Here is a 12,053-nt window from a genome sequence, read left to right as displayed (position 1 = left end):
GCTTCATTATGAATTTGATGTGACTTTAGTTCTTGACAGGAAATGTAAAATACCTGAAATAAAAAAAATGTATTGAGTACATCTGCTGTTCTTCCCTTGGTCTAATACTGTGTATGCACTCTTGTCTGCTTTTCTTTTTGTTTATTACTTTGTGGCATAGGAGTAATGTAGAGAATCAGATCCTGAAAGCAGGCTTCACCAGCAGAGAGATTGTCATCATGGAGAACGATGATCCTGGCGGAGTGTTTGAATTCTCCCAGTTTTCCAGAGGTCCATGGTTTATCAACGTAAGCTTACATGTAACAGACTACCATAGAAAAAAGCACTCTACAGTGCCAGTTAAAAGTTTACACCCACTCAACATCAACTTGAATGTCATAACAATTTTGGGCTTTTAATATGAACCGTTTTTTTGTTTGGGGGGAATAGTCATGTTGCAAACAACTTCAGTGAAGTTGTGAATTTTCTTCTAATCGACGCAGGATCAAATAAATAAATACATACCTATACTTGTGTAAATGTCCCTTTGGAAGTTTCAGAGAAGCTAGAGACTTTATAGCTGTGAGCAACCTGGCACATGATATTTGGCCATTCTTCCTATGAGAAGTGGTAGAGCTTTTTATATTAGCTGGTTTTCTGGTACGACCCCAGCATTGAACGTATTCCAATAAATTTTAATAGGACTGAGGTCAGGGCCTCAGGGAGGCCATTCATAAAGCCTTCCAAAGCTAGTTTTCTATGTGTTTTCGGGATTATTGTTCTGTTGGAACATCAATAGTCTGACCTACACTGCCGATCTCAGATGCAGGAAATTGGTACAAATGTTTAACGTAAGTCCCACCAAGGCTCAAGCTGATCATAAACAGGAATATTCAATTCAATTCAAAAATACGTTATTAATCCCAAAGGGAAATTAAATGTTGTTATAGCTCATATTATGAGGGTTTCCTCAAAGAGTCGTTGTAGATGCTGATGGCTGTGGGCAGGAAGGATCTCCTGTAGCGCTCCGTCTTACAGCACATCTGAAGAAGCCTCTGACTGAAGACACTCTGTTGTTATAGGACAGTCTCATGAAGAGGATGCTCAGGGTTCTCCATAATGTTCTTCGTTTTATGAAGAATCTGTCTTTCCACAATGATCTCCAGAGGAGTCCTCAGAACAGAACCAGCCTTCTTTATCAGCTTGTTGAGCTTTTTTAAGTCCCTGGCTCTGATGCTGCTTCCCCAGCAGATGATGGCATTAGAGATCACACTCTCCACAACAGACTTATAGAAGATATGCAGCATCTTGCTGCAAACACCAAAGGACCTAAGCTTCCTCAAGAAGTACAGTCTGCTCTGTCCCTTCTTGTAGATGGCCTCACAGTTGCATCACCACTCTAGTCTGTTGTCCAGGTGAACACCGAGGTGTTTATACTACTCCACCACCTCCACTTCTTCTCCCATGATAGAAATAGTTTTTGACTTATTCCTGTTTCTCTTAAAATCTACAATCATCTCCTTTGTTTTAGTCACGTTCAAAATGAGATGATTGTGTCCACACCATGCCACAAAGCGGTCCATCACCTTCCTGTACTCAGCTTCTTGTCCATCTCTGATCCACCCCACGACTGCAGAATTATCCCAGTATTTCTGCAGATGACAGGAGTCTGTCTTGTACTGGAAGTCTGAGGTGTACATAGTGAAAAGGAATGGTGAGAGTACAGTCCCCTGTGGTGCTCCTGTGCTGCTGACTACCTGGTTAGACTCATAACCCTTCAGTCTCACCAACTGTGGTCTGTTTGTCAGGTAGTCTTTGATCCAGGAGATTGTTGAAGCCTCCACCTGAGTCTTCTGGAGTTTCTGACAAAGAAAATCAGGTTGGATTGTATTAAATGCACTGGAGAAATCAAAGAACATGATCCTCACAGTGCTACTGGCTTTGTCCAGATGACAGTGGATTTGTTGAAGCAGGTGTATGATGGCATCTTCAACTCCAACTCCACAGCGATAAGCAAACTGAAGGGGGTCCTGATGGTTTACTGTTTGCTTACTCAGGTGGGCCAACAGGAGTCTCTCTAGGACCTTCATGACATGGGATGTCAGGGCAACAGGTCTATAGTCATTGAGGACTGATGGGTGAGTTTTCTTTGGTACCGGAACAAGACAGGAGGTCTTCCACAATACCGGAACCTTCTTCTGGGCCAGGCTAAGGTTGAAGAGGTGCTGCAGAATCCCACAGAGCTGCTCTGCACAGGAATTCAGGACTCTAGGGCTGACATGATCTGGACCTGCAGCCTTATTCTGATTCAGTCTCTCCAGTTGCATCTTCACTTGACTTCTTGAGACACGCTGGTGGAAGGGGGAAGCAAAGGAAGCATCAGCATCTTCTGATATGGTTGAAGGCAAACATGTAGAAGCAGAAGGGTCTAGGCATGAGGTGGAAGATAAAAAATTTGAGGTGTTACTGGACAGCTGTGGGTCAAAGGAGGGTGGAATGACTGTTTGGCTGTGAGCAGGAGAGGAGGATGCGAAGCTTGTTTCTGAACTGAACCTATTGAAGAATGTGTTCAGTTCATTGGCTCTGTCCAGACCTTCATCGGTCCGATCATCCCTCTGCCTGAAGCCTGTGATCTTCTTCATCCCTGTCAACACATCTCTGATATTGTTTTGCTGGAGCTTGCTCTCCAGCTTCTTCTTGTACACCTCCTTGCTGTCTCTTATCTTGACTTTAAGTTGCTTCTGTATACTCCTCAATAATTCTCTGTCTACCTCTCTGAAGGCTCTTTTTTTCTTGTTATGCAGGTCCTTCGGGTCACTGGTGATCCAAGGTTTGTTATTAGACTCGGTTCTGGTGGGGATGATGTTATCCACACAGAAGTTTATATAGTCGGTTACACACTCAGTCATGGCATTGATGTCCTCTTCATGTGGCTGGCACAGTGCGTCCCAGTCTCTATCCTCAAAGCAACCTTGCAGAGCTTCTTCAGCTTCCTGTGACCATTTTCCCACAGTCCTCTTTATTACAGGTTGCCTCTGAACAAGGGGCTTATATTTCGAGCAGAGAAAAACAAGATTGTGATCTGATTTGCCTAGAGGAGGTCTTGCTGTAGAGATGTATGAGTCCTTGACATTTGCATAAAACAAATCCAATGTTTTGTTTTCTCTGGTAGAGCAGCTGACAAACTGTTGAAACGTTGGAAGTGTAGCAGAGAGTGAAGCATGGTTAAAATCACCAGAAATTGCCACAAAAGAATTGGGGTTTTGTGTCTGTAGCTTAGCAACAACTGAGCTGATGGCATCACATGCAGTGTCGGCAACAGCGGAAGGTGGAACGTAAACTGTTGCCAAAATAACACTGGTGAACTCTCTGGGTAAGTAATATGGACGAAAAGTTACTGCCAACAGTTCACTATCTGGACTGCAGAGATGACACTTCACAGTTACATGTCCTGGATTACACCATATGTTGTTCACAAGTACTGCCAGTCCACCTCCTTTACATTTGCCACTCCTCTTTAAATCTCTGTCTGCTTGTATGGTTAAAAAGCCCGGCAGAGAGACGCTGGAGTCGGGGATATGATCCTGCAGCCATGTCTCAGTAAAACACATAATACTGCATGCCTGGTACTCTGGCTGGGTCCTTTGTAGGGCTTGGAGTTCATCCAACTTGTTTCCCAACGATCTCACATTGCCCATCATAATCGACGGAAGAGATGGTTTGAACTTCCTCCTTCTCTCTTTTCTCTTAGCTCCTGCTCTGCATCCACGGCGTCTCCTTTTCAACTCATCGGGGATTTGGGGTTGTAGTTGAAGTATTATTTGAGCTTTTGAGATATTAATCAGCTGCTCCAGGTTGTAAGAAACAACCCCGTTGCCATGGCAATGCATCATAACAAATGTCCAAAAATAGAAAGTATTAGGAAAAATCCTCCAAGCTGCACAGCATCTGACACCGGAGAGGACAGTCATCCAACAGAAAATCAACTGTATCCACCACAAGAGGAATAGTTCCCAAAAAAGAATAAATCAGAATCAAAAGTAACAGAGCTACTCCAACCTGCTGCCACCTTGAGCGGCGCAATTCTAGAATATCCTGGACATCTGTGTTTCTGTCTCCAGTAAGGAGAGTTTGACATCAACGTACACGTATTTTCTAAAGAAAAAGATCGACCTCATCAGCTCATTTGAAATTTTTAGCTGTCCACTCGAAGAAGCCAAATGCTGAGTATGGGAAGACCAGAAAAATATTGGGATTGAGATTTTCAACCCCGTGAACACTGTTCCAGCTACCGAGCATAGTGGTGGTACCAATATGATAAGGGTCTGTTTCGCTACCAGTGGTACAGATGAATTGTCTAAAAGTAGGTAGAAATAATGAAAATGGAGGACTACCTCCAAATTCTTCACCGCAATTTAGCCCGCTGATTGGTTGAAGCCTGGACAGTATGTAGTGTTCCAACAGGACAATAGCCAAACACATCAAATCTAGTTTTGGAATGGATAAAGCAGGCTAACATTAAACTTCTGGATTAACCCTGATCTTAACCCCATTAAAAATGTCTGGAGTTTGTTTAAAGCCATGTCAGAAAACCAGATTATTTATTTAAACTTTGCCATTTCTGATAAGAAGATTAGCCAAATATTTTGCCGCGATTATGCCAAGACCTTGTTGATAGCTACAAACTGTTTATGGTTTCTCTGCAACTTGCTAATGGTCATATTATTGTGGTATATGTTTGTATATGAGCCTGTTTGTATTAGACCCTGTGTGGATGAAATGTAATCCAAATTAAATCTATGTTTGTGCACCTAATTCTGCATGCTTTGTCATCATTCCACCCTGGGAAAATGCACGTCAGAATCTGTATTAAAAACATTGCCTTATTTAAATGTGATCAATTGTATCGTAATCTACCAAGGTTGCTTATGTTGGCATCAGGGTTGTAGAGGTTCCTCTTAGTTTAAGTGTTGGCAGTAAATATCATGCTCATTTTTCACTGGTCTGTCTGGTAAAATGTGTCCACTTTATACTAAGGAGGGTGAGGCTGTGGAACTGCGCGTGGTCAGAGCTCAAGGACAACTCCTGAAACAGTTGATACGATACACAGTGACACCATCAGGCAGTGCTGAATTCTATGGAGCTACAGGTATTCTTGAGTTTAAACCTGGGGAGAGAGAGGTGGTGGTGGCACTGGTTGCAAAGCCTGATGGGATACCTGAGGTGAGAACATAATAGAATGGTAGATTTAATTTATTATGAAAAATAACAAAAGACATATTTTAGCAACATTATGGTAAAATGTGTTTTCTGGTTTGCGCCTGTTTGTGTGTTCATACAGCTGGATGAGATGTTTTCTGTGGCACTTAGTAGCCACAGCACTCCACCAAGTCGTCTAGGCAACCACAGGGAGGTCAACATCACTATCCGCAAGAATGATGACCCTTTTGGGGTCATTGAATTTATCCAATCAGGACTTACAGTTACCATCAATGAAAGCAAAGGAGGTGCATTACACCAGGGTAAGTATCCTAATAGGATACGTTTACATTGCATGTGAAATCTCCCTATAATAACTGACCTAATAACTGTGCTGAATCTGTATGAACAGAGTAATTTACATTATGGTGTTTAATGAAAATGAGCTGTAGTCCAAACCTTCTGTTAAATGTTAAAGAGAAAATGGATGAATAAGATAATATAAGCCTTGAACAATGTAACTAATTTTCTCTCTTTTAGCTGTGTACCCTGTAGTGAGGAATAGGGGTCTCTTTCAAGAAGTGTCAGTTCAGTGGGTCTTGGACCGGGCACTGACTGGAGATGTTGTGCCCGTTGAGGGGAACATTACGTTCAAAGAAGGAGAGTACTTGAAAAACCTCACCCTCTCCTCTGTACCTGATGAGGTAAGTTGTTACACTTAACTCATAAAAGCCTGCATTCATTTCAGTTGATTTTCTTATTTGAATTTAAATTTGTATTATTATTATATTTGTATGATATAAGATCCCAGAAGACAAGGAAAACTTCACCATCACACTGTCAAATGCAATAGGTGGAGCAAGACTGGGAAACATACTTAGTGCCAGTTTGTGGATTAACAAGAACGATGACCCCATATATTTTTCTGGTAACAATCAAACTAAAAACAGAAAATCTTCTGAAGAGCTACATCTTCAGTATCTAATGACTCTAATGATTCATCCATCTTTCCTCTCCTTCAACGTAACCTGCTCACCTCAGAACCAGTCATTGTACGTGTTCATGAAGGAGGCGTTGCTAACTTCACTGTCCTGAGGGCAGGCCAAGCTGACTTTATAGCGACCGTGATGTATCGAGTGGATTTTGGTGGATCATCAGCAGATGACTTTACTGTTCTGACAAATAGCACATTATTAGTGTATGATGTGGGGGAATGGATGAAGAACATATCTGTGGTTATTGAAGACGATGACATACCAGAGACGGATGAACCTTTTTACATCATTTTATATAACGCCACAGGTGAGTGTAATTAGTATTAGGTCACCTCTGGTTTATGGCAGGACTGGTGTTTTAACCCCAACCAGCTGCACATACAGGCTTAACACTTTTGCAAATAGACTTGCTTGCACTGTAACATGGTTGGTGTAGTGTGCTCATAGTTTGGCAACTTACTGTGTGGGGTTTTGAGAGCAGTTATGGGAAAAAGTAATTTTAGCTAAATATAGCTTGCAAGTATCTTTGTATTTCTTGTATATTGTTTTTTAGAATGGTTTTAGAATGGCCTACTTATGGAACGCTTTATTTTCAGACCCCATCTTAAATGTTATTTTCCTTGTATTTGACCCTGTGGTTTGTTATCAGTCTACATTTCTGTTTTTATGCTACATTGCTTTCAGTACTGTGTTGATCTAACCAAAGATATGTGCACACAGGCGATGCTGTAGTTTATGCTGCAGACACAGCTACTGTGGTGATTGAAGCTAATGATGATGCCAATGGAGTTTTCTCTTTGGAAACTGTTAAAAAACCTGTAGAAGAGGGCAAGAGCAACAGCTTTTAGTAAGAAATGGATCCTCAGTTCATATTTAAGTTTGCAATATAATAAAAATTATTTTTGAATTTTGATGTTATGCCCTATTTTGTGTGCCTTATTTATTATTGATTGATTTTTTTTCTTCATATTGTCCAGTGTGCTACGAGCAAGGGGACACTTTGGAAATGTAACAGTCTCCTGGCAGCTGTTTGCCAATGACTCATTTACACCTCTTGACGAAAACCAGGAGTTTGTACACACATTTGGCTCCATCACCTTTACTACTGGGGAAGAAGCCAAGCCGATTTTCCTGGAGGCCATCTCTGATAAACTTCCAGAGTTTAATGAGTTCTTTGTTCTCAGACTGGTCAATATTTCCGGTGAATATGAACTTTAACATACAATTTGAATTGTGTCTATACCTTTGACATTTTAGCCATTCTTTGAAAAATGTTTGGAACCTTTTTAACTCCATGTCCATGATTTTTTTAGGTGGTTACCCAGGGACAGGGGGACAACTTGCTACAACCTCTCTGAATGCCTCAGTCCTCATTCCTTTTAACGACGACCCATTTGGTTTTTTTGCCATTGCTCCCGACAACCTGGACCAAGAAGTTGCTGAGGATGTACTCACTGAAACTGATATGTCCTATGTTACTTCCTTCACCATTCTCCGACAGCGGGGCACTTTCGGCGATGTGCGAGTTTCCTGGGAGATTGTGTCTGCGAGCTTCCCACAGGGTCTTCCTCTCATGGATGATCTGTTGCTGCAAGCCTCTTTCCCAGATGAGGTTGAGCTTAGGCCTCATGCTAGGAGACACCATTCAGCCACTGACACTTGGTTCTTCTCTGGCCTTCCAGGAGCTTACGGGACCATATCCCCTGAACATGCACCTGCAGCTGTGGGTAACTTCACCTTCTCAGCTTGGCTGGTGCCCGGACTAAACACTGATGGCTTCATAATGTCCAAAGGAACAAGAAATGGAAGCTTGCATTATGCAGTGAAAGTCCACACCAATGAGTCCCATGTCACTGTGATGCTGTACTATACAGTTATAGGTTCAAATATTACCCAAGTGGCGAGGGCCACTGCAGAGAAGTTTGTGAAAGAAAATACATGGCTACATGTCATTATAACAATTGATGATGGGATTATTGAGTTCTTCTTGGATGGGACCTCTATACCTGGAGGCCTGAGGAGCATCAAAGGGGAAGGGATCAATGATGGTAGGCTACTTTTGCACAAATCAACAGAACATTGCAGTGCTTAATAAAGAAGTATTAGTTTTAATAGGACATTGTGTATGGGCTTTTACCGGTTAGTATTTTTCTACAAAAATTCACAAAGTCAAAAATGTTTCACAAAGAGCTAAAACCATCTGCATTAGAGTTTTTTAACTTCTGTCTCTTGTTTCCCAATTAATGCTGGAAGTCCACAGTTTGCACATATACAGTTAATGTATGTGGACCTTTCTTCACACACATTCACCTTTCAGTTTCAGCCTCATTGTTCTGAACTACTGGGGCTCTGCAATGCTTGAGTGGCTGCACAACCTGCGCATTGTTGGATTTTAATACAGCTAAAAGAAATCAGTCGGCATCACCTTTTCTTCATATTCTCTCTAATTAATGTAGACATTGGCCTGTATTTCATGAAAGACTGTGAAAGGGGAAATACCTCATGCCTCTTTTGCTACATACAGCTGCAAAAGAGAGATGAAGAATAACCTGTCAGGCTGTGTTAATGTTTGCACCAGGAAGCTTGACCCAAAGATGTACTGCATTTTGTGGAATTTAAGTTGCTTTCCGGTGGATGACAGGTTTGTCCCTTGTGTATAAGTACAGGATGTGAGAGGTGTGTGAGGTGCAAGAGTATAAATGAATAATGAGAAAGAGCCGGAGCCAGTCACTTGGTGGCTTTAATCAAGATTCTGTTTGTTGTCGTAATCCAGTACAATAAAAGCAGCTATAATAGTTTCACTGTTAGTTGTATCTGACTTAGATGACATATTTTTTACACACTGAAACAAAAATTCCTTATTACACCAAATCAAGAAGTAGTTTAGTTTTGTTTGGTTTTTCTTGATAACTGTAAATCTTAGGTTTGAATTAAATTAAGCAATTGTGTGCATGTTTCACTTTGTCATATCAATTTGCAGAAGTAAGAGTTAACGACAGAGAAACATGTCACATGCACGTACGAACTGGCGTATTTTAAGACGTGGATTACTATTTTCATTAAGTAGCAAAGGCTTTCTTACTTGTATAGCTGTGGTATAACACTATAGATTCTGTGCTTCTAAGTTATTAAACATCTAATGAATAAATGAGTTATGTTAAACTATGCAATGTTTTTTGGTATTTCTACTACAGGGGAACCGGCTTCAGTGTTCATTGGGTCAGATCTCGAAGGTGGACAGCGCTACACTGGCCTTCTCCAGGATGTCCGCCTGTACCACACAAGGCTTAACCGCAGCCAGATCCATGAGCTCCACACTCAGCCCGCTAAAGTAGACCTGCGAAACATCTCGGGTTACCTCCGGTACCGGCAGGACGAGAGGCAGAAGTCATTCGTTGTGGAAACGAGGAACGATGAGGAGGAGGAAGGAGAGGAGGTGTTCTATCTGCAGCTGGTGGCTGTGCATGGTGGCGCACGCCTCCCCTTTCCCAGACCCACTGCTGTTTTGAGGATCATGAAGAGTGACAATGCCAATGGGCTTTTTGGATTCACTGGAGCCTGCATACCTGATGTAAGTATTTGAAATGCAGATGATCAGTTTTTAAACCATCATCTTTCTGTATAATAGATTTGTCCCATCGACTAACAAAAAGTGGTGCATAATTATAAAGTTGAAAGTAAACTATACAAGATTTTAATAAAAAGTTCAGAATAAAATAGTTGTGGTGTGCATTTATATTCAGCCTCCTTGCATGAATATTTTGTAGAATCAACTTTCATTGTCCCAATGGGTATATCTCTGCCAGGTTTGCATATCTAAAAGTTGAGATTGTTGCCCATTCTTCTTTGCAAAATACCTCAAATTAGCAACAATTTTAATTTTAGTTTTATTTTTTTTAGTATTGCCACAGATTCCTTATTGGATTGAGATCTGGAGTTTGGCTGGGGCATTCTAACAGATAGATGTACCTTGATTTAAACATTTCAGTTGTAGCTCTAGTTGTCTGTTTAGAGTTGTTGCCCTTTTATAATGTGAATCTCATTAATGAAATGTTCAGTTTTTGTCTCCTCCAAAGTTGGTGACGAGAACGTTCATCATTGTGAAACCTCAGTTAAGCATTTCTATCATTAGCTAAAGGAAAAAAAAAATTAAGGTAACCACTTGCTTTTGGGTATGTGCCATTGTAAAATGCTATGTAAGGCTGAAGATCTGTAGTATTGCCATTTATATCATATTGTGTCTGCACGGTAAATATATACATGATAGAAACACATAATGTGAATCCATTTGGTTGTCAGTCTCTGTGTTGCTGCATATTTTATCAGTCTGTATGCCGGGCTGGAGGGAGAGTGCACTCGTGTGTTGTACCATCTCAGGTGGAGCGACAGCTGGTGAGGCAGCACAGGTCTGTTGTAGGGGGCATTCCTATAGAAGTGGATCTGGAGTTCCTTCACTGGAAACTGGAGATCCTGCTCCTTGTTTCATAGAATACAACAGATGGCATCGCTGGGGACAGCATTCCATCAGAAAGCGAGCATTTCTTTTTAGACCATCTAGAGACATATAGTTGTTTGCACTATTAAGTGCTACTACAGAGCAGTTATTACATTTGTTTTTTATAATATACCACGGTAAACTAAATACTACAACGACATCCATATTTGAATGATTATTGATGCATGTCCCAACAGATCACTGAGGAGGGCTCCACCGTTTCTTGTGTGATTGAACGTATGCGGGGATCTCTGGATTATGTCTCCGTGAACTACACTGTTACCCAGATGGACAGCTTGAAAAGTGATGGCCCAGCACACGAAGACTTTGTTAATGCAACTGGAGCTGTGGTTTTCACACCTGGACAGCGCTCTGAGGTGCGTCTCTGTAGCAGTCTTGCAGTGAGTTGGGAAAGACACTCTTACTGGAGTTTATCCAGGATGATAAAGTGCACCTGTTAGTCCACTGTGCACGTAGCATGTCTTAAGGAAATTCTCTGCACTGTATTTACAAACTAAAAAGGTAATTTAAAAAAACAATTGATATGCAACTTTTCTGCAGTCCAGCTGTCTTGTTTCTTGATAAACAGCTCCTCCTGGAGGTTGCTTGGTAGCAAATTTGAAGCTTAACAAACATGTAGGGACAATGTTGCATTTAGTGAAGCAACATAAACACTATTATTGCTGTTTGTTTAAAAGTGGCACATACTCAACCGTAAATTTAGCTGAAGTAAAGGGTGTAGTTTGGACTGTTTCTCTTGGGTTTTAGGGACTAATGTTTGCCAAACTTTCCTTCAGGTGCTGAACCTAGTGGTGTATGATGATAACCTCCCAGAGCTTGCAGAGTCTTTTCAGGTTGCTCTGATGTCAGCAAAGTCTGCTGACAGGAAGCCAGGCTCCACCCCAACCAGCGGAGCCAGCATCGATCCTAATAACTCTGTTAATACTGTCACTGTCACAGCAAGTGACCATCCTTATGGTATTCACTCTCAAGATGGGTTCTAAACCATTGCTTATCACTAAGTAAAACATGAACTTTTTCCCATTTCATCGTAACTTTTCCCTTCTTCTCTCATACACTTCCTTCCTTTAGGCCTGTTGCAGTTCCAGCCTAGCCCACCTCAGGAGGGTCTGATCTCTCCAGCTTTACAACCTGCATACATCACTGTTCATGAGGAGGATGGTCAGATCCAGCTGCCAGTTGCCAGAGCCCAAGGCCTATTAGGAAAAATCACAGTGGGGTACAGAACAACCCCCTTCACAGCATCCAGCCCTGAAGACTATGAGGTTATTTTACATTTCTGATTCTTTTTCTTAGTAATTCACCTACACTGATTCTGTATTTAGAAGTAAAGATGATGATTGTCAGAAAGATTATATGGGATG

General features: G+C 41.4%; 1 protein-coding gene across 1 annotated transcript in view; it reads left to right on the top strand.

Annotated features, from left to right (window-relative positions):
- adgrv1 (adhesion G protein-coupled receptor V1) overlaps positions 1 to 12,053 on the top strand; it is a 169,120-nt gene that overhangs the window by 38,563 nt on the left and 118,504 nt on the right. Inside the window, 13 exon segments of the mRNA XM_047382560.1 lie at positions 161 to 287; positions 5,017 to 5,202; positions 5,321 to 5,501; positions 5,719 to 5,882; positions 5,983 to 6,106; positions 6,220 to 6,480; positions 6,894 to 7,020; positions 7,151 to 7,374; positions 7,487 to 8,221; positions 9,368 to 9,744; positions 10,866 to 11,045; positions 11,466 to 11,646; positions 11,761 to 11,954. Coding sequence (XP_047238516.1) covers positions 161 to 287; positions 5,017 to 5,202; positions 5,321 to 5,501; positions 5,719 to 5,882; positions 5,983 to 6,106; positions 6,220 to 6,480; positions 6,894 to 7,020; positions 7,151 to 7,374; positions 7,487 to 8,221; positions 9,368 to 9,744; positions 10,866 to 11,045; positions 11,466 to 11,646; positions 11,761 to 11,954 — 3,061 coding nt within the window.

The sequence above is a fragment of the Girardinichthys multiradiatus genome, chromosome 12, assembly GCF_021462225.1.
Source record: "Girardinichthys multiradiatus isolate DD_20200921_A chromosome 12, DD_fGirMul_XY1, whole genome shotgun sequence".
Lineage (NCBI taxonomy): Eukaryota > Metazoa > Chordata > Actinopteri > Cyprinodontiformes > Goodeidae > Girardinichthys > Girardinichthys multiradiatus.
Note: the sequence above shows the minus strand (reverse complement) of the source record. Positions and strands in the feature narration are given on the sequence as shown.